Source organism: Opisthocomus hoazin, chromosome 5 (genome assembly GCF_030867145.1).
Source record: "Opisthocomus hoazin isolate bOpiHoa1 chromosome 5, bOpiHoa1.hap1, whole genome shotgun sequence".
NCBI lineage: Eukaryota > Metazoa > Chordata > Aves > Opisthocomiformes > Opisthocomidae > Opisthocomus > Opisthocomus hoazin.
Genome location: NC_134418.1, coordinates 59,324,778 through 59,346,750, shown reverse-complemented (window position 1 = coordinate 59,346,750; position 21,973 = coordinate 59,324,778). Strand labels below are relative to the sequence as shown.

General features: G+C 40.4%; 1 protein-coding gene across 4 annotated transcripts in view; it reads right to left on the bottom strand.

Moving 5' to 3' along the window:
• Nucleotides 1–434: 434 nt before the first annotated feature.
• The window catches only part of PPP3CA (protein phosphatase 3 catalytic subunit alpha), a 199,829-nt gene continuing 178,290 nt past the window's right edge, over nucleotides 435–21,973 (bottom strand). The window contains exons 11-15 of one of the 4 annotated variants that reach the window (XM_075421450.1): nucleotides 17,335–17,361; nucleotides 12,273–12,357; nucleotides 8,173–8,270; nucleotides 5,434–5,463; nucleotides 435–2,185 (exon numbers count right to left, since the gene is read on the bottom strand). In XM_075421450.1, the coding sequence (XP_075277565.1) occupies nucleotides 1,992–2,185; nucleotides 5,434–5,463; nucleotides 8,173–8,270; nucleotides 12,273–12,357; nucleotides 17,335–17,361 (434 nt within the window). In that variant the 3' untranslated portion in view covers nucleotides 435–1,991. The remainder of the gene's footprint in view (nucleotides 2,186–5,433; nucleotides 5,464–8,172; nucleotides 8,271–12,272; nucleotides 12,358–17,334; nucleotides 17,362–21,973) is intronic. The other 3 variants (XM_075421452.1, XM_075421451.1, XM_075421453.1) reach the window with 3 other exon arrangements.

The following is a 21,973-nucleotide window of genomic DNA, read 5'->3' as shown; positions in this document are numbered from 1 at the left end:
AGGCAGAGCCTTGACAGTTCACTTCTGACTAAAAGAGAGAACACTGGAAATCTGAAGTTGCTGAATTTTTTTTTTCTTCCTTAATGGAACATTGTAAATGATACCAACTGACCTCCTCGAACACTCCAGATGGGGGAGCAGAGCACACCAACGGCACGTGTTTTCTTCTGCACTCTGCTTGTGGGATACAGCCTACTCATTTCAGTGAAAACCCAACTCTAACCAGAACGTGGGGGAAATCCGCAGATGTTCAGTACCCTAAAAAGGCTGGGTAATAAACAAATTTTTTTCTTAATAAAGAACTGACCTTGAATCGTGAAACGAGTCATTCTTCTCTTACACCGACAGTCTTCTCCTGGCCAAAGCAAAAGAGAGCAACCAGCACCCACGCGCGTGCGCTTCTGTGACTGAGCCAGCAAGAAAGGGAAGAGCGCTGAAGTTCATGCACATTTTTATTGAGTAGTAATATAAAATGCTTCTTTCATTGTTACAAGTGCATGCTTTGATTGCCAACATTTCGAAGTCAAATTACAAAGGCAAGGCTGTAGGCTGTAGTGAATTACTTGGGCACTTATACAATTGTTAAAAAATATCAATGGACTGTTTTGTTTTGTTTCTTTTTCTTTTTTAGAATGAACCAGTTGAAACCCGTAACTGATATACAAAGGGAAAAAAGTGAAAAAATCACACATTTTGTGGCACATGACAGAACAGAACAAAATGACTAAACCATTATGACATTAACAGTTATCATGCATTTAGAATTTCACATGTAACTACAAACTTATTTAAATTTCACAAGGTTTGCTAAACATGCTACCCATCTATATGTGCACTGACAAGCTTATGTTAAAAACTTTAAGAATACTCTCCCCTTAGATTTTTCAAAGCTTTTTTTGATTACAAAATTTCAAAGGCATTAAGCATTTTTTTTAGAGAATATAAAGTACGCCAGTATACATACATTTCCAGTATAAGTCAGACCACTAAGCGCATTACAGTCCCATACAGGCCTATACAGCCATTTTTTTTTAAAAAACATGCATAGGCAGATTTTTACAGAATATAGATGCTTTTCACTGCACTTAATATGGTGTCTTGTTCACTATACTTAAAAATGCACCACTCATAAATATTTAAATTCAGCAAGCCACAACCAAGACTTGATTTACCAAAAAAACCCAGAAAACCCCCCAAACCAAACCCCCCTAAATATAAACAGCAAAAAAAGATAAATGTTACAATTATTCCAGTTTTTTTTTTTAAACAAAGAAAAGGATAATTGCTGCCAAATTAGTAAGATAAGTGTTATATTTAAAGAAGGGCATTGAAGCACACTAAAGAAACCTGAGGTAAGCATAATCTGTACAAAATTAAACTGTCGCTCTCGCTCGCTCTCTCACTCTCTCTCTCTTTCTTTTTTTTTGGCATTTTAAACAAATTTCCAACATTCTTTTTTTTTCTTTTTTTTTCTCTATATTTTTAAAGACTGCCTAATTTATTTCATAGCCATTGTCTGACAAGAGTAGCAAAACATTATCAATAAATAGTCCTTATTTAGTTTGTACATTTTGTTAAAAATGTTTCGATGTTGTCCATGTTTAGTGCTGCAACTGTAAACGTACAATAGTTAGTAAGAAATTAAACAAAGTTTTCATGTCCAGTAACATAATAAAAGGCCTTTCAGCAACATATCTAGACGTTCCCAATGCAGTAGGAAAACATGTTCATTCCCCTAACTTTGCAATATATACCAGCATGAGCTTTCATTTTTCTACAAGCATTTTAAAGGCATATCCAAAGGAGGTGTCTCTTCCCCACCCCCCCCACCAAATTAAAGTTGACGATCTCTTCGTAGATGATTTTTGTAAACTGAATCCAACACCTGGCCCCCAGAGCAAGTAAGCTATTATCAGAGGCAAGAACATCCCACTGCTGATGTGCAGCAACCCCATCGCGCCCTGCAGCTCAACCCCCCTCCCAGTCAGTGGTCACTGGATATTGCTGCTATTACTGCCGTTGCTGTCCGTGCCATTAGTCTCTGTGGAGATTGCCTTGTTGATGGAGTTAAGGTTGCTATCGGATGGCACGTCTCTGCGCGGAGGCATTCGCTCATTAATTCGATCTAAGCCTTTGGCCTCTTCGAAGCTAGTGATCTTATGCTGGGGTGAAAATCCTTTGATAGCTAAATAAAGGATTATTAAAAAGTAAAATTAGCAAGGTAAAACTCTCGGCAGCTTTTCCCCCAGCTTAGCAATGAGTGCAAACGTCCTTCTTTGCGAAGGCGGCAATGAGAAGATCTCACAACATGACTGACTTCTTACCGTACTCAGAAAGAGCTGGAGGTTCACCACCACCACCTCTTGCAATGCAACTATTTTTTTCAACAAGATCAACTTCCAATATTTTGCTGTCCACTGAGGTTCAGCTTAAAACGCCACGAAGCTGACATGAAACTACAGTTTGCAGTCAGGAACCATGCTTGGGGCACAGCCGTGAACCGGTGAGTTGGCATTTGTTGTCATCACTTACAGCCTTAAAGACATGGTGCCTCGTCATAACAACCTTAATCAGGCTAAACTTCCACTTGGCTTTCAAAGACCAAAGGAAAAAGCTTTGGCCAGTTACAGATGGTGATGAGATGGTGAGGCCAATTAGCGGGATATACGTTAAAGCTATGTGAGATCTGGGGCGACCCTACAACAGGTTGCCTTATGTTCTCAACACAGCCGAGCTGCTTGTTGATTGCTCGGGGCAGTTACCTTCCCCGACACATCCCTGGACTTCTAGAGAGCAGCTTGAGTCAAACAGCGGTAACACTGTGCAACACAGACCAGGGATAACGTCACTTTGGCACATTCATACAATTTCACTTTGGAAACGCACTGACAAAGGACCAAAGTTCCAACTGAACCTGGGGACTTCTGATCTGCCCTCAGTAGCAACACTGATGAGGCCGCACTGACCTCAGAAGGCAGCCAGAGGCTGGGGAATGTGTTTGTAGAGTGTGATTTTTATTTTAGCTTTTTCTCTCTTTAATTGAAGAGCTGAAGATCTTTAGATTTAAAGCAAAAGAGAAAAAAGCACCGTAGGCAAACAGCAGGTCACAGCTCCGTAGGTAATTTGTCATAGCCTCCTGTGTGTCCTTCTCTTATCTGCACCAAATCAATGCACTGCACTTCCAGAGCTGGCACTTTTGCTATGCCTCTATCTTAACATGTCATAGAGCAGAAACGGTGTGTTAGTACCAGGAAACTGCAAACTCCCTGAGGAGAAAATGGCAGGGGAGTTTCAAAGATCAGGTTCAATATTCCTTCCCTCCCTTTATCTTCTCTTTAGCCCAAAGCACTCCTGCTCTCCTTCCAATACGTAGTCCTGATTCTGGACCAGCAGGTAACTTCTGTTAAAATAAAGAGTGAACAAACCCAAACCCCCAGAACATCCCTGGTACCAATCTACCACTCCTGGCATTTTGGGGGGAGTGAGAAAAGCGTTTTCATGCTGATATTCTTGCCAACCATTCCTGTGAAAATGGATAGAACCCATTTGCCTCAGGATTTAGTTCCTTAGCCAGTTTCCCAAACGTTATATTGGAACTTTGTGAAGTGCAAGGGTTTTAACATGTATTATACTTCAACTGAGAAAAACAACAACAGCAACATAATGGTGATTAGTCAAGTGAGCAGGGATGGAGCAGTGAAAACAGAACAGACCCTACAGTGATTTTTTTCAAGGTTGTGGTTGTTTTTTTGTTTTGTGGTGTTCCAGCCTCCCCCCTCCCCGGCTTTATCTTCTGCCACAAAAATGAAGATGTCTAACAAGCACCAGGCCAATCCTTTAAAGCAATAGTTTAATGGATGGCTGTGTTGAAGCTCAAACGCTTGCTGTGTCCTGGAGCTTGCCAGCAGCACGGCCCGGTTGTGTCATCAGGCCCTGAACCAAACTGCAGAGGGACAACTGGGAAGGGATGAACCATCTTCTCCATCGTTACCTTCATCTACATAGACTATGGTTACAGTATCTAACTAGTGAGGATGGCAAATCAAGAATTAACTTGAAAGGTGCAGACTGGTGGAATGGGGGCACGTTCAATCGATGGTGTTTCAAGCAGACACTTTATTGTCTCTAATACCGAGGAAGGTGCTCTGCTGTAGTTGCTGGTCAGACAACGAATATTAGCAGTTTACATTGAGAGTGTACTAAAACACAACACATAGTCACAGAAAATCACAGAAAACAGCCAAACTGTCAACGAGAATGCACACTGCGGATTAGAGATTGCCGATAGGAATAGCTAATTCCAACATAAATAGCAGCTTACTCACTGCTATTTAGAAAGCAGTTGTATTTTCTCTTACTTCTTTGTTCTGTAATTTTATTCACTGCTTTACAAAAATCAAAAACAAATTCAACTGGCCAAAAGGGCACATCTTACCAACAGACAGCAATCAGATTTTTTTTTTTTTTAATTAACTAAAAAAACTACCCACAAAAAATTTGAGAGGGGCAAGAACAAAATACAACTGAAGAATTTTGTTTTAAAGGGGAATTCTGAAAATTCTTCTTCCAAAACTTTGTAATGCTGAATGAATATCGCGCATCTACATTGCAATACATGATTACTCTAGGTCTTAACCACAGCGTTTAAAATTGCTTAAGGGTTAAATTAGAGTTCTGTCAATAAAGCACCATAGTTTTTGATACCAAATATTCAGATATCTTTTGAGGCAGCCAGTCGCTTTATATATGTAGCTAAAATGGTGCTGGTGTTAATGGTTGCTCTAATGTAAATATCCAGTGTGTAAACTGCCACTACCAGAGGAAGCAGACATCTTGCAGACAAATGTCTCATGTTGTTTTACTTTTAAAAAGAAACAGAAACATGCTGAACTGTAACAAAAGACCAATAAAAATTTTTTACTAGTGACCTAAAAGAAAAAAAAACAAACAGAGGCAAAAAAGAAAAAGGCAAAAAAACCCGAAACCAAGAAAAAGAGAGAATATTTATAAAAGCTGTGCGTTTTCCTTGACCAGAGATTGCTGAGGATGGTTTGAGGTGGAGACCAGACCCAGCCTCCAGTGCCCAGCTTTTGAGCTATGTGTCACAGAGCATTTACGAGCTGCTGCCGAGTTACGTTCCGTGAAATCCAAGTCCCCTGATCTCCTCCTGTGGCATTACTCAGTGCTTAGTTCAACATACAGCAATTCCAACATTTTTGTCACTTTCAGAACGAAAAAATAACGCAACAGCAGCAACAGAAATACAAAAACCAAAAACATTTTCCCCTTTAAAGCAATTACATTTTGGTTAATACCGAGCCACAATTGTTAGCCCAACACCCACACAATCTGTGCAAGCTACAGCAAAATGAATACACCCAGCAGAGCCCTTATCTGTTGTGGCACCAACAGAAAGGGGACTGGCCAATTTACCTTCATCAGCCTCAATAGCCTCAACAGTAGCTGAAGAGAAGAAAGGGGTAGCAAAACGAATGAGAAAAATGAGCAGAGGATTTTAACTCTAAGAACAAGTCAGTGAATAGCAAAGGAGCTACAACACTAATGTTACTGCAAGTGCTGGATTTTGGCAAAACAGACACACAGAGAAATGCTTGCACAAAAACGATAAGTTGCAGATTGAATTAAGCTATAGTTTGTTTTGAAGCAGAAGTTTCACCAACTAAAAGTTTTTAAAGACACATTTGAATAGTTTTGACTCAAAAGAACTACAAAATGAAAATGTCTTCCATATTGCACATCTGACCTGCAAAGGTTATTGTATAATTCTCCCAGCTTTGAATAAGAGCAGTTTGATTTGCCCTGTCGAAAGAGAATGAAAAATGGCATAAAGCCATCATACAAAATTCGTACCACTTACAGTGTCAGCTTGAAAAGTATTAGCTGCCAGCACACAAGAGCCACATACATAACTTCTCAGAACGATTTTTTTCCTCTTTCCTGACTAAAAGAAATCTCCCCACAGCATGGGACAGAGTTTGCTCAGACAGTTTTACTTGCAATCTTGCCCAGTCTTCTCCATCTGTAAGCATCCTTTTTGTCAACCCAATCTCTGGAAACAGCATTCTTCTAATAGTTTATTTAAATCATTGAATATAGATACAAGATTGAAAGCTGTCAGACCTCCAAAATTGAAAAGCCTGGTCAGAGAGAGAAACGTTTGTAATCTGGAGGCTGCTGCAGTGTTAGGAATACCATGTTACCATTGTTTTGAAACCATTCATTGTTCTTAAAGACATCATTTCATTTCAATTCTACCCATCAGCTTTAGCATGAGTTTGTTTCCACTATCAGACATTTAGAAGCTGATGCAAATCAGCAAGTGCAATCCAATATCGCAATGGCACAGCTCAAATATTTGAAAAGAAATTTTGATTTTCAAGAACTTCACTGCTTTGGAGAATAGCTTAAGAAGCCAGGCTTTTAAGAATTCCTCTCTTTTCTCTTATTTTCCCCTACATAAAATTTTTTTCGTCCTCCACAAAACCCAATGACTTTTTTTTCTTTTTTAGTTAGGATGTTATATATGGATTGAGATCTGTACTTAAATATGTATATTATTATCTTGCTGCATGTGGAAGTGAGGGGAACTAACCCACATGCACCAAGGTAAGCCTATGCCTCAAGCTACAGAGCAAGAGAGATGGCAAAAATCCAGGAACGAAACCAATGCGAACTCAAAAGAAATGGAAACACGACAACTAGGATGAGAAACTGAAATGCATAATCAGATCCAAACCAGCACTGACACATTAGGAAAAAAAAGGACAACTAAAATGTATACTTCCACAACAGAACAGACTGCTCATATTTTCTATTAATATATATGGTAATATGAATGTGTGCTTAACAGAAACCATGTAAACTTCAGATTATTTGGTGAACGGGGTACTACATGTTAACTAATGCAGAAGCTTGTATATAGTAATGTTTTACTAAGCCAGAATACTGCAGTATGAGGAGATTTTCCTTTTAGCCATTGTAACAAGAACATTAGCAATTTTCTCAAATTCATTTAAACTCCTAATATTTTGCCAGGGCAACAATGGCAGTTTCCTTGGGCCAAATTTTCTGACAAATGTAGAGCAACTATACAGGGAAAAGCCTAGGTAAAGACCAGAAACCCATTACGAAAGGCACCCTGTGGAATCATATTGCAGCATTTTCAAAGCAGAACGTTACTATGTCTGTAACACACGAGTCATCAAAAAGAAAAAAGGGAAGGGAAAAAAAGGGGAAAAGAAGGTTTACCACTGTATACCTGCATCTTGTAGGTAAAAGAGACAGTAAAGGGAAAAATACAGAGAAAGAATGCTCCAGGAAGGAAACAGGAGAACAAGAGGCTGAAACTGTGTTAAGGTTATAAAGCATTTCTATTTCTTACATCTACTGCCAACAGAACCCCAATAAGCGAGAGACATTCTTGTGTGCCTGCAATATACTCTACAGCAATACATACAGAAAAAAAGTAGAGCGTACAGTAGTAAATTAAATACTTTGCAGCTCCTTATTCCAAAAGGAATATTTCATCAAAGGCAGCCCTACTACAGACTTACAGATTTCCTGTAACAAGAAGCACTTGGTATAAAACTGAACTGACAATCTGTATTGTGTTTGTGTACAAGGCAAATGCGGCATTTGTAAGAGCCTCCCTTCACTTGGGCTTAAATCAGAGCGAAATTGTTCTCATGCTGTCACTTAGAATTGCTAGGAGAGAAAATCTAATTCTAGAGCTATTTTCCATTAGTGATTCTCTACAAGGAAGAACAAATCAGATAAGAGTTTGAGTGTCATTATCTAAGCTGAACCTTCAGTACTCCATGAATCAAAGGCTGCTCTTAAAAAAACCCCAAAAGATGCTGTGAACTGTGGAAAGAGTGTACTTCACATGCAATGCTGATTTACCACTCTGAACAGTTGATTTTCAGGGACTCTTTTCCCCCTTCTTTCTTTGAAAATCAGTGGTATGTAGCAAGTCTTGAGAAGTGGCCTTACATGAACTGCTCACAAATGCTCCAGTACAACAAACCGCCTGGTTTATTCTGCCCTTTATTTTTCTCTCAGAAGACTGTGGTTACTTTTCCTGGGTTCTGCAGCTGAAAACCAGATGTGTTTCTTTTACACCTAATGACACACATAGGCCAACATTCTTACCGCTTTGCAGTGTTTGTTTTCCTCCAGAGAGCACACCACTGGGCAGCATTCCTGTCGGAGTCAAACCTTTCAGTGTCAGCACACTTTCACTCTCTTCTCTGCAGAAGAAAAAAAAAAAATCCCAAAGTAAATAATTGCCTTCTTTCAAACACAGAACATGTTTTAGACATGTTAAGCTACACCTGCCCTGCAATGATTTGGTCATCTCCAATCTCCTTACCAGAACGGACTGAATCCGGTGACACCACCAGCACCAGGGCAGTTCCCCTCACTGCTATGCAAGTGGCTCGCCTTTACCCCGCGCCATACACAGACACCACGCCATAGCCAGACTCCCGCTACAGTTAACGCTATAACCTGCATCTATGAAGCAACGTATGACATACATTTGAATACATAAACATAAAACCACATACTTGATAGGAGGAGGACCAAAGAAGTAGTTATTGCCAACAACGCATTTAAGTGTTGTACGCTGTGTGGTCCAAAATCAACTTAAATTGTTGTTTTGCTTTTGTCTACACTAGCAGTCAGGTGCATTACTTATTAATGATCATCAGCCTCTTAAAAAAAAAAACCAGCTAAAAGCTCATTAAAATTAATGAGCACTTCCACCCTTTCTAGCACTGTTCTTAAAAGTTTTGTACGCTAAATATGATACTGGATTCAAGAAAAATGTTTTAAGAATCCGACATACATTTTGTTGGTCTTCATATACATACAGTTTTTAATATATGGCAAGAGGAATACAACAGACAAGCTGTTAGATACGGACTTTTAGGAGCACTGTAATGCTGCCTGTGATGACATACTTTCTCAGCAGCAAAACTGAACCCAGTTCTTCAAGAGAAACCTATTTTGAAGTGCTTTACTTTGAAATACATAATGACATTAAGCTGGAGGAAGCAAACACAAAGACAGAATTTAGTTCCACATTCACTTGAGGATAATGTGGTTTTGTCTGTCAAAACTGTCCCTCAGCAATTCTACTACTTACAGTTTTCTTTAGACCTACGTGCCCTGAATTACTTGCGTGTTTAAAACAACTTTTGTTTACCTACTACATATAGTCTTTAAGTTCTATTTTTAGTTTGAAACCTATTCTCCTTGTACCCACTTTTCTTTGTGTAATAGTCAAAATCAAATTGTGACTGTTTTCCCTGCAAGTTTCCTAAGCAATTAGAACCAATACAACTGCCAAATATTTCCACAACTAACACAATATTTTCATCGTCAAGAGTTACACGCCAAAGTTTTTGCTTTCTCTTGATTATTTGCCTCTGCAAGCAAATGCATAATCATGATTTTCAATTCAGTCCATTTCACCTTTTTTTTTAATTAAACTGCAATAGGACTTTAGCTTCACCTTCACTGGATAAACCACATATTCCCAATAAATATCTGGATCAAAAATTTTGAGACTTTTAAAGCCTTCAGTGTTCCTTATTTTCTATGTGATGCCCTCTGTTTATGTTTTAAAAAAAGGAAAATAAACTGATTAAATATTTTGTTTACCTCCCTCCTGTCTAAATATATCCAAAGAAAAGTCAGACTTTAGAAACAAAGTTGCAGAGAGGCAATGACAGGGAAACATGAGGTCTTCCACTGAGCTTAAGCCAACTTTTCTATGACGGCTATTCTTGGCAAAGCTCATTTATAACTCAATACAACACTATTTTGATACCTAATTCTCAGACGAAAGTGGCTGAAATTATCTCAGTTTTACATTCAGGTTACATCCTCAAGGAAGGTGGCCACTCTGGCTCAGAGAAGACCTGTCCAACTGAGTCCTCTGCAGGTGGCGCTTTTGAAGAATTAGTGAAATAAGTTTCATACACCAGCGATGATTCAAACAGGAACTTCAAAGGTTTCTGAAATAGGCTGCTCTGGATGATGGTGTCACTGCAGTCTGCAGGGTTATACAGTTATCGGACACTTGGGTGTTAAATGTGGATTGTGCTGGCAAGACAGAAAAGATAGCCCAGGCTATTCTGTAGGAACAGCATCTGCAGGGTTGACCTCGTGTAATCTTTGCTGTCTAGAAGCCTGGCACCTAGCTGAGGAGAATCAACTTTCTCAGCAAAAGAGAAGAGGTACTCCCAGGGGAGAACAGTGGCTGGGATGAAACATCACTCATCCTCCTGGAAGATGGGTCAGCAAAACTGCCCACTGGAGGTACCTGCTTTTTTGTCAACTACGCCTCTGACCACAATAAGGATGCGCTGTATTTGCCAGTTAAAGCTAAGTAAAAAAACCCACACTCTTCATCTTTAGCCCTTCCTGCGAAGTTTTAAGATCCATTAGTAATGAAGAACTGTAAAAGGCTCAGCAGCTTCTGGCTTCTCCTCTACCAGGTACAGTCCATTCTGGTCTTCTGGAGATGTTGGGATGCATGTGGCAGGGGTAAAAAATTGTCTCATGAACAACTGTGAGATGAATTTGACTGCTTTTCAGGGAAAGATCAAGACATTTCCATCAGTGCCTTAAAATGTTGATTTTTGTGAAATAATTTAAGAGGTCTCAAGGTTTCAAACAGTGCTAAAACTCTAAGCTACTAGCCTTATGCATATCGCCTTAGACACATCACATGCAAGAATTATCCTGTACCCTTCTTCCATCCCTGAAACCATTGAAAACCTTGTGCTCCATAGCTCCCTTTGAAAAAGTCTTTGACATATAGGTGATGACAATCATCTGCAAACTATCAAAACCCAAATATATCCACTGAGCATCCAATTTCAGGTCCTTCTGCATATTAAAGTCCACATTTCTGTTGAATTAATCCTACATTTCAAAAGGTGCTCCACAACAAAATACAGTAGATCCAGAAGCTGCAGTTCAAGGTTATGGGAGAAAGCCAGGTTTCCCAAACTTTGTTTGCTCAACTACCATCAGAGAAAAATAAGCGTGCTGTTTTATGAAGGTGGTGGCAATGTCAGCTCCAGGCTCTCTGCCAGACTTGGTACAGAGGAGCAGGTGGAAACATTTGATTGCTCCCCCGTCTTGTTTAAGGAAAAGGCATGATGCCAACTTTTCTTTTTTTTATGGGTACCACTTTGAAGTAGCTTGTGCATCACTAGTAATTCACATATAACACTTTGGGAACCCCAGGTACAAAGTCCTCCATCCCAGTATGCTATTTTAAGCTATGCTGCTGCAATTTGCAACGCGTGGGCAAACTGCTGTGTCCACGCGAAGCCCCGCTGACAACCTGCCCACTGCTTGCATGCTGCAGAAGAGTCTCAAATCAAGCAAGTTTGAGAGTTCCACCTGAAATTAAGAGTGTATTCTTGAAGTAACTATTTTTATTTCCTTTCATATCAATCATACAATCATACTAATAAATATTTTAAAAATCCCTTGATTTTGCACTAACGATAACAGCCATAAACTGACTACAGCAGACCAACATACAATTTCCTGAGAAGAAAAATCCCTCTGCTGAAAGACAGGGAGAACTGTATTTTCTATATTTAGACTTCAGCACAGCACAGTACAGCATGTTTTCTCTCCCGCTCAGAGGCATCAAATGGCGAGTTCTAAACGTTGGGTAGCAATTACTCACTCATGTTCATGTTTTTGGGGGAGTGCAGCCCAAGGTGACGAGTTGCTGTTGTCTGCACAATGATTTCCTGGATTTTTAGTTAAATGACCCTAATGCTTTCATCTTTAATTATCTTTACTCATGGCTGTAGCCACAACGGTGGGGGACAAAGTAGGACAGCTGGCTTCCCTTTTAATGAGACACGATGTGGAACATACCCTTTCTCCACATTTAACTCTTGCCTCGCAGTTAATTAGTACACCTGGTGAGCAACAGTCTACAAAAAAAAGGGTAATTGCAATTTTCTTTGCTGATGTCTTTTGTTTGCTTGTCTGTTTTACATTCAGCAAAAGCCCTGAGGAAGAAGATTATCCAGAGCCATAACAAATAGCAGTATTGTACAAATAAAACAATCTTTAAAAGGTTCCAGTAAAACTCCGTTGGGTGGTATACTAAAATATCACATTTGCTGTTTGATTAACGGTAGACTGCCCTTAGTCATCATTCAAAGATGTCCTTTAACATTAAAAAAATCTGAAACAGCACAAAACCTTACCTTAACACTGAGAAAACTCTAGCCATTTTTCCTATTGCTCTTATCTTGTTCCTTATAACCTCCTTTCGAGCAGCAGCTGTTGCTCCTATGGGAAACACGTTAAGAACAGTTATAGGGATTTGTAAACAATTCATCACAATTCTGAACTCTAAACACAAGAATCATCATTTTAAAGTCATGGTTTGCCAAACTGCCCCATTTGTAGCCAAAACTGAATTTACTATTTTTTTGTTATTTACAGCTCCAGACTGATCACTTTTGAACAATCTAGTTGTTAGTACCTTTAGAGATGCGATTCTTTTCCTGCTACACATTAAAGCTGCATGTTTTTTCATCAATATAAGCTAATTTTCAAAGACATTTTCAGAGACCGTACTCTTTTGAAAACAAGTTTCTTAGAAAATCATCAAAATGCCAAAAAGATATTCAACACAAACAGTGCCCAAATCACTAAAAAAAGAGTTAAAAGTTAAACAAGAACAGAGTTAAACTTTAATCTCATCACTTTAAGTCAAAAACAATCCTGTTTCACTTAATTTTCTGAAAAAAGTGATTGGGTTAAGCTCAAGGCCAAGAAGGTCCAGTTTGGGTTTTCCCATCCCTAGTTGAAAAGTATTTAAATGGTAATAAAACCTAAAGGCAGAGTCCTGAAAACCAGCATGAAATGGCAGGGATTGCACTGGCCAGCAGTGGTTAAGAGAGTTCCACAAGCAAATTCCTTCTCATCACTGCTATGGCCTGCTCAAAATTACAATTATTTTGAAGTGTGTGAAGTTGCATAATAATCTGCCTTAAAAAAAGCGTATGCTGGAACGGAGACTACAGTTCAGCTAAGTTTGCATGTGTACTTGTTACTTGGATAGCATCAAAACCTAGAATATTATCTGTGCATCCAAGAGAACCACCTGAATGGGAAAAGCAAATAGTACTAAGTTATCAGAACAAGGCATTTCTTTTAATAAGGACCCCCCATGTCCCCAAGAAAATGCCATGTTTTACTAAGTAAACCAGTTTCATTTAATTATCACAGTCATAACCACATACATCACGAAGGTTTCTCTCCCAACAGGTAACCTTGGCTCGTACAGATGCTGCCTGACAAGTCCTGCCTCAGAGGTTTGGGAGAGCAACCTGCAAACCACTACACATCACAAGAACGCTTCCTTCTTCTCTGCTCCAGAGTGCAAGGACAAAAATGAAAATTTCTCTTTCCAGTCCAGAGGAGGGCCACGAAGATGATCAGAGGGCTGGAGTACCTCTCCTACGAGGACAGGCCAAGACAGTTGGAGCTGTTCAGCCTGGAGAAGAGAAGGCTCCAGGGTGACCTTCTAGCAGCCTTCCAGTACCTGAAGGGGCCTAGAGGAAGGATGAAGAGGGACTTTTCACAAGGGTGTGTAGTGACAGGACAATGGGGAATGGCTCTAAACCAAAAGAGGGCAGATTTAGACTAGATATTAGGAAGAAATTCTTCACCATGAGGGTGGTGAAACACTGGAACAGGTTGCCCAGAGAAGCTGTGGCTGCCCCCTCCCTGGAAGCATTCAAGGCCAGGTTGGATGGAGCACTGAGCAACCTGGTCTATTGGAAGACGTCCCTGCTCAGGCAGAGGGGTTGGAACTGGATGATCTTTAAGGTCCCTTCCAACCCTTACCATTCTATGATTCTATGATTCTTTTTTCAGTTCCTAGGAAATTGATCCATTTTACAAAGTGGAGTCCATCATGGAAGCTAAAACAGCAGGAAGGGCCAAAAATGGGGGAGGTGGTTGTGGCAGCAGAGGGGGCAGTCCCAGGGAGCTGGGCAGGGGTGCAAGGTGCTGCCGAACGTGGGCAATGGATGAGAGAGGTGGAAAGCCGCAGAGGACACAGCCATGGGGCCTTGCCGCGCAGTAATTCTCACAGTTTCAGATTTCTCCATGCATCTCTGCTGGTGGCGGCCCCATGGCTCTTCTATCAGACATTGTCACCTTTCCTACTGCAGATTTCTCAATCACAATTAAACTCGTGACCGCTGGAAACACAAGCATTGCTTCATATTTCCTAGATGACTAGGTGGCCTGGCTGATACCCTGGCATTTTAGAAAAGGTGAAAAGGAGTTACATTTGTTTTCTCTGTGCTTGAATTTCCAAACAAGCAGCCAATCTTGCAAAAAATTTCAAAATTGAAAATAAAATCAACTCACAAATCCTAGAGCTGTCCAAAAGAAAGCTAAGTACCCGTGGGAACAAATATCTCAGATAATGACATAAAAACTCAAGATGAATCTCATCGCAACTTTTAATGTCATGGTCAAGGTCAAGTTTAACCACAACAGTGCAAGGGGTGAGTTTGATAAAGTGGGGGCTTGACAATCACGCACAGGGAACCCTGCAGAGCTGCTTGCAGGGTCGTGTGTCCCTGACCAGCCTCTGCACAAACGGGTCTGCACAAGCCACCTTGTATGTGCCCATGGCCATCACAACCTGCAGGTTCAGATGCTGGTAACTGTACGCTTACGTGCTGCGATATGTTCAAACATCTGCTGAGGAGCGTAAACTAGATGACTTACAATCACGCACACTACTTTCGCATGCATCCATCTTTCAGAGCAGGTATTAATGCATTATTTCCAGGCGTTTCTAATTGTCCTCCTAGACTGTCTTGAAATTATGAGACTGTATCGTGAAGTTCAAACTGAAAGCAACTATGCTCAGAATGATGGCTTTCAAATCTCCCACGTATGATTAAAGATAAAAACATAAAGATGAAAAAATAAAGATACAAAGTTTTAGGCATAAACGTCTAATTCCAGACAATAAAGAGTGGGAGAAACAGCTGTAATTCAGCTGTAACTGAATTAAATATAATATATGCATAACACCTTAATGAAAAATTTAAATTAAACAGTAAAGATTCAGCTGGGTTCTTCAGGAAGTAGAGGAGGTACATTCCTGCCTCAGTTACTATGAACTCACTGAATGGTACTTTCAAGATACACAAGACGTGGTTTTCAGCCTTTTTTAAGCTGAAAGCAGTTAAACACTATTTGTCTTTTTCTTTTTCCCCAAGTGTCATTATCCCTACTTGCTTATTACAAGCCCACGCTGTTTTAATAGATCCTATAAGTATGTCTGACCTTTTTCAGTCACTGTTCAACTTCCAGAGGAGTTGAGAACTGAAAACTGGATATCTGATTTATGACCAAAGTGAAATACAATGCCCTACACTGAAATATAAAATAAGAATGGAAAAAAAAAGAACTTAATCATAAAACACAACAGGCTCAAAGGGAGCATTTTGTTTCTCATCAATACACATAAGAGCTTACTAAAAAATACACTTGAAAGATTTTGGTCTCCACCAAATCACAGAATCACAGAATAGTAGGGGTTGGAAGGGACCTCTGTGGGTCATCTAGTCCAACCCCCCTGCCGAAGCAGGGTCACCTACAGCAGGCTGCACAGGATCTTGTCCAGGCGGGTCTTGAATATCTCCAGAGAAGGAGACTCCACAACCTCCCTGGGCAGCCTGTTCCAGTGCTCCATCACCCTCAGAGGGAAGAAGTTCTTCCTCATGTTCAGACGGAACTTCCTGTGCCTCAGTTTGTGCCCATTGCCCCTTGTCCTGTCACTGGGCACCATTGAAAAGAGCTTGGCCCCATCCTCCTGACACCCACCCTGCAGATATTTATAAGCAGTTATAAGGTCCCCTCGCAGCCTTCTCTTCTTCAGGCTGAACAAGCCCAGTTCCCTCAACCTCTCCTCGTAGGGGAGATGCTCCAGTCCCCTCACCATCCTTGTAGCCCTCCGCTGGACTCTCTCCAGTAGCTCTTCATCTTTCTTGAAGTGGGGAGCCCAGAACTGGACACAGTACTCCAGATGAGGCCTCACCAGGGCAGTGTAGAGGGGAAGGAGAACCTCCCTCGTCCTGCTGGCCACACTCTTCTTGATGCACCCCAGCATCCCATTGGCTTTCTTGGCAGCCAGGGCACACTGCTGGCTCATGGTTAACCTGTCGTCCACCAGGACACCCAGGTCCCTCTCCGCAGAGCTGCTCTCCAGCAGGTCCACCCCAAGCCTGTACTGGTGCATGGGGTTGTTCCTCCCCAGGTGCAGGACCCTGCACTTGCCCTTGTTGAACCTCATCAGGTTCCTCTCTGCCCAGCTTTCCAGCCTATCCAGGTCACGCTGAATGGCAGCACAGCCTTCTGGTGTATCTACCACACCTCCCAGTTTGGTGTCGTCAGCAAACTTGCAAATTTCCTCATTTGTAACAGATCTGTGAAAACAACTTAAAATAATCTATGTTTACTAAGTACTAGTAATTATGTTATTTATCCCACTCATTTTTTAAAAACTTTATTTGCTAAATAATGCACAATGGTTTATTGTCCTGTTAGTTTTGACTGCACACCACTAAGCCAACATAGTATTTGGATTCCCTAACTATTTATACATAAATCTTAGACTTACATTTCAAGTGTGAATACTCCATTTTAGTATTCTGAGATTCACTATTACTCCAAATCCTTAGGAATTACTTCAGCTACACTTAAGCATACACTTATGTGAAAGTAAACGGGTCATAACCTGAACACTGGTTATGGGTAAAAGGGTTCATTTTTGCCTTTGCAAACATTGTCTGACATCCTTTTAAGTTTTTACTTTTGTTTCAATATCAAAACAAACCTATTTGTATAAAGGAAAAAAAAATCACGAACCTCGCCAAGTTTAAAATTGGGGTGGAAACATTATTTGAGATGTAGGAAAAAAGCTTTGAATCTTACTTCAGTAATTTTTCTATTGGATTTCAAAATTGTAGCATCCAAACACAGATCTTGCAAGCTGGATATGCACGACGTACATGAAATGTAATTTAGACCTTCAGATTTAGAAGCAGAACAATGAAAAAAAAGACTATAAACTCTGAAGATATTGCAAGATGTAGGATTGAACAGATAGAAAACAACACTGAGTAAAAAAGCCAAACCCAAACCTCTCACTGGTATCCTAATATATTCTATATTATCTAATGAAGCGTTAGGAAAATTAATGAAACTTAAGCCTTCCAACTTATTGAATACCTTTCTTCTGTGCATAAATGGGATCTTCTTTACGAATTCCAGAGGAGGGGAAAGAAAAAGATCAGTGATGTTTGTAGAATGAAAATAAAAAAATTATACAGAACATTTGAAAACATCAATGGAAACATACTGTTTAAGTAAAGTCTGAAAAACAGAAAAGAAACAAATTAACCAGGGAACATCCAAAAGGAAAGAAACAGATTGAGAATAATCAGGGAAAAAAAGAAAAAAAAAACTTTTCTGCTTAAGGCCTTGTTAGTAGCTTTTGCAGGAAACCAACATGCAGGCAGGACGTCAGCAGGAAAGCTTAGGCTCAGTGTTACCACCCCTTGAACTCATACTTTCTCCTACTTTATTGCAGCTGTTTTGATAAGGCTTAATCACTTCTCAAAACCAGCCTCTCCAGTTTATATGGGGTGTGCCTGCCTGCTGCAACCCCTCTCCTCAGCGGAATCAAGCCAATTCTTCCAGTTCATTTACGTCTCATACCTGAACGAACAGCTTACTATCATAGACATGTCCGCTGCCTCTGCCAAAATCTGTGCCATCTACCACACACGTGCATTTGTTCCCAGGCTCCGGCAGCTTACAGGTATCAAATCCAAACACTGCCACGGTACAAGGTATTGCATTTTAAAATCGACTATGCCTGAGAGCAAGACAACTGCAGCACTTGGTTGGTGCCCAGGCACAACCGCACCGTGACACTGGTTTGGGGATGCTGGTTAGCCAGCGCATGCTGCTAGGTTGGTTCAGAGCCAGAGCACCACCAACGTGCCGTAGTACAGCTCGCATGAAAAATGCTTTGGGCATGGAAACAACCATACCTGGCCAAATAAATGAATAAATAAATAACAAGATTACATTAAAGTGCCTCTTTGCCACCAACTCACAGAGATTAGGTATACATTGCAGCCCAACCCTGCTGGTTTGGAGGAAGAACATAAACCAGTTGGAAAAACCGTACATTTCTCTCCTAATTAAAAATTAACTAATTGAAAAGCTAAGATTCTCGCATCTGCCCGGGCAGTATCATGAACACCCTTATCAAGGCCATGCTAAGTAACTGAGACCTAACGACAAAGCCTTTGCCTTTGCTCAGTCAGTCTCTGGGTCCACCGGCACAGATCTTGCCCCTGGTGCAGTTTATTGCACTGAAGAGCTGTGACAAATTTCATATGCCCCTGTTCACAGCAGAACCAGGCTTTGATCGGCAGGAGACGTTTGACTTGGTAATTCTCTTCAGGCTCGGAGTACAGCACTGTACTTGGGAAGCTGTATTCCAACCGAGGAATAAATGCAGCAGCTAGCACTGTGACAGTGGCTTTTCCATGAGAAGGTTGCGAGCTACAATGGTGACAGCAATACAAAAATTAAAGCAGGTAATTTAAGAGTGGTTTTATGCCAACTCATGATAGCGATGCACACAAAGCAAGCAGAGCATTTGTGTTAAGTTGTCTATTACATTACTGCACCCTTTTAATTAGCAGCTTAGTTTTTTCAGTCAAATGCATAAGGCCAGAAATGTTGCTAATTAAAATAAAACAGGACTCTGACTATATGCTGGCTGGGTGGAAGTATCTGCAGCTCCTGTTGCTAAGCGATACATTTGATGCACAAACCACACAGCACAAGAGCTGAAGACATATTTTGCTGGATCAGATTATATTGCAACCACTGTAGCAAACAGGGAAGAGAAAGTACTGCAAGAGGAAACTATCAGAGATAAGAAAACTTGACTTATCACATCCTCCCAATTTTAAAGCAAGTGAAACCAAAAGGGCAATACAGGGCAGCAGGGAGATCTGGGCTAAAGGGCACTATGATTGCTATTTAGGCTTTCTCCCACTAAACATTCACAGAAACTGCCTACAACAAAGGGATCAGATCCTCATGATGTGGTGGGGGCAAAAGGGAATACACACTGTTGAGCATCCTGCTCATGGCTAGATGCAACATGCATGACTCAGAACCAAAAATAGTAATAATAATAATTAAAAAAAAAGGGTTCACAAGAACACCATGCAGTGAGGTCAGGCAATACTGATGGGGCTTATTTTTGCATGGGGAAGTGAGAGGGGAAGACAGGGGGCAAGAAAGTGTAAGAGAAGGTAATGAATGATCAGTGCAAACCATAGTGATGGATCATTCCCATTACATGTGGGAACCCAGGTCAGGGCATGTTCAAACTGCAAGGAGAGAAAGGAAATCAGCAGCGAGCCCTGAAAACTACCAATGACACAAAAATAAGAATCATTCCATCAAACAAAATTTATCTGCTGTTGCAGATCTCCAGCATTTCCTTCTATGGGAAATACTGCTAAAGAAAAATGTCAGTGGGTGAACAGGACCATAATGCTGCAGCTCTCCAGGGAAGCTGGACAGAAATTATTGAAGAATAGTGGAAATGCTGAACAACAAGACTGTCAATATATAGCCCTTACAGAAACAATGTTTAGCTGGTAATCATTCTAGTCTGTTTCATCAATAACACAAATGAAATACATCTTGTAGTTTCTACCCCAAAATACAAAGCTCTAAGAAAAAAAAAAAAAAAAAGGAGAAAAGGGAGGGCATTGATCTCTGAGAGAAAGAGGATTTTCCTTTGTTGCACAGATAATAAATCAGAACCCACCAGAAAATCAAAGATATCACCCTCTATTTGAGTTTAAATCAAACTTCAAATTTACTTTTATGCCTGAATCCTTCAGTCTCTTCCATGTGTATGAACCCCACGAGCCCACTGCTTCCAGCCGGCTGGAGGTACAGGCGTGCACCCAGAGCAAGCTGCAGCACCAGCGCCACAGATCCCATTTTACAGCTCTAGGGGATTATCTGGGAAAGCAGACACGAACATATGCCAGCTCTGGTTTTAACTACACATGCGAAAGACGACATTTCTAATATCTTCCTTAACGTAATGTTTTAAACAGAGAAAGCATTCACATGGAAAAAAATCTGAAAGCAGATTTAGACAATAGTGTTAGCATTACAGTACTAGGACTGGTTTAATTATTCCTCATCTGGAAACTTGAACACTGTTAGGTATCGCGATGCAGTACACACGCATGCAAGCCCGGAGGACTTCAGCCTGTCTCCCTGCTTAGACACCTGCAATGCTGCAAACTCCACGTCTGGAGGAGTGCCGTGGCCACAATCCCGGGGAGATGGCGGGGGTTTCGCCCTCTTCCCAGGAAAACTGCAGCAGATGCAGAGCCCTCCTGCAGCCCGAGAGGTCTGCCGTCCCCAAAGAGCCCGAGCGCCTCGCTGCTCCCAACTCTGTTCTTGAAAACCTAACTTGGGCATGGGAACTCTGACGCACTGAAGTTTTAGAAAAGGACCATAGGCATTGGCCTATCGATGCTCAACGGAAGTTTATAGTACTACTTTAAAAGAAAGTAATAGGCCAGCACTGAATTAATTTGAAAATCCTTCCCATAAAGCTTTTGCTTTGGCATTGCATTCCATGGGATTTCAGCCTGCACTTAAGTGCCTTCTTGAGCCAAGGATTTTAAGCACATGGTTTTGTTGCTACTGTATTTAATTTGACACAATTTTTACTCATTGTATGTCTCCGTACTGTTTCACATGCTGCTTTAATTACACAGTAGCTACTTATTTAAATTTCATGAGAAAAATTTGGGCACTATATTCAAACAGGTGTTTTATTCTCTCCACTGATTACTGGTTTCAATAAATTCAGTCTTTGTCCAAGTCCTGCAAAATAATTGCTCCCGTCCACACTCTGCAGCAGATGCAGAACAGGGAATTCCATTTGGTTTTTCAGAGTAAAAGCAAAGCACTATCATCCATCCCCTTCTTCTCAGAGGAAACATTTGTCAAAACCCGTGATCTAGCTTACTCTTCAAAGATTAAAAATAAAGACTTTGAAAGAGAAATTTAATAATTAATTACAACTTCATTAAATATTTGTCTTACTTGAAAGTTCTTCATTCTCCCTGTTCATTCATTCTACCTACAAATATCCTGAGAATATTTGATAGTGCTAGATTTTTCCAGGTTCTTTTTTATTGTTTTAATATTTCTGTTCTTTTCCTAGATTATTTTTTTTAAACACTGAAAGCATTCATAATGAGAATTTTAGGGATGCATGGGATTTTTTTCAGTTTTGCTCAATTGAGAAGGGACATTCTGGAGAGCTACAATTTACTTTTGGACAGTCTAACAGAAAATAAGGTCTAATAAAATTGACTTCTAAGAATCCCCAAATTGCAAGATATAAAGTATAATTTACAGTCAAACCAACAGTCAATAACACAACTTATCATCACATAAACTCCAACCCCAGTGACAACAGAAGTGACCATTCCTCTCTTCTCAGCACAAATGTCAGGTCAGAACATTCTCTATCTGCGTCTGCATGTTTACTTTTATTGATTATATTGCTTCTTAAAGCCTTTTAGATACACAAGTGCATTAAAAGATGCAACTAATGGAATATTTCAAGTACAAGTCATCCAAAGTTGTGGTACCAACATTTTGGAAGGAGCTCTGCAGGAAGTTTATTTCATTGTAGGAAGATCATTTCACTGATATAATTAAACTTCCTAGAGGAATTCCAGGGATCTTGTGCATAAAATCAACCTCTGACCTTTCATGACAACACAATCCAGATTTC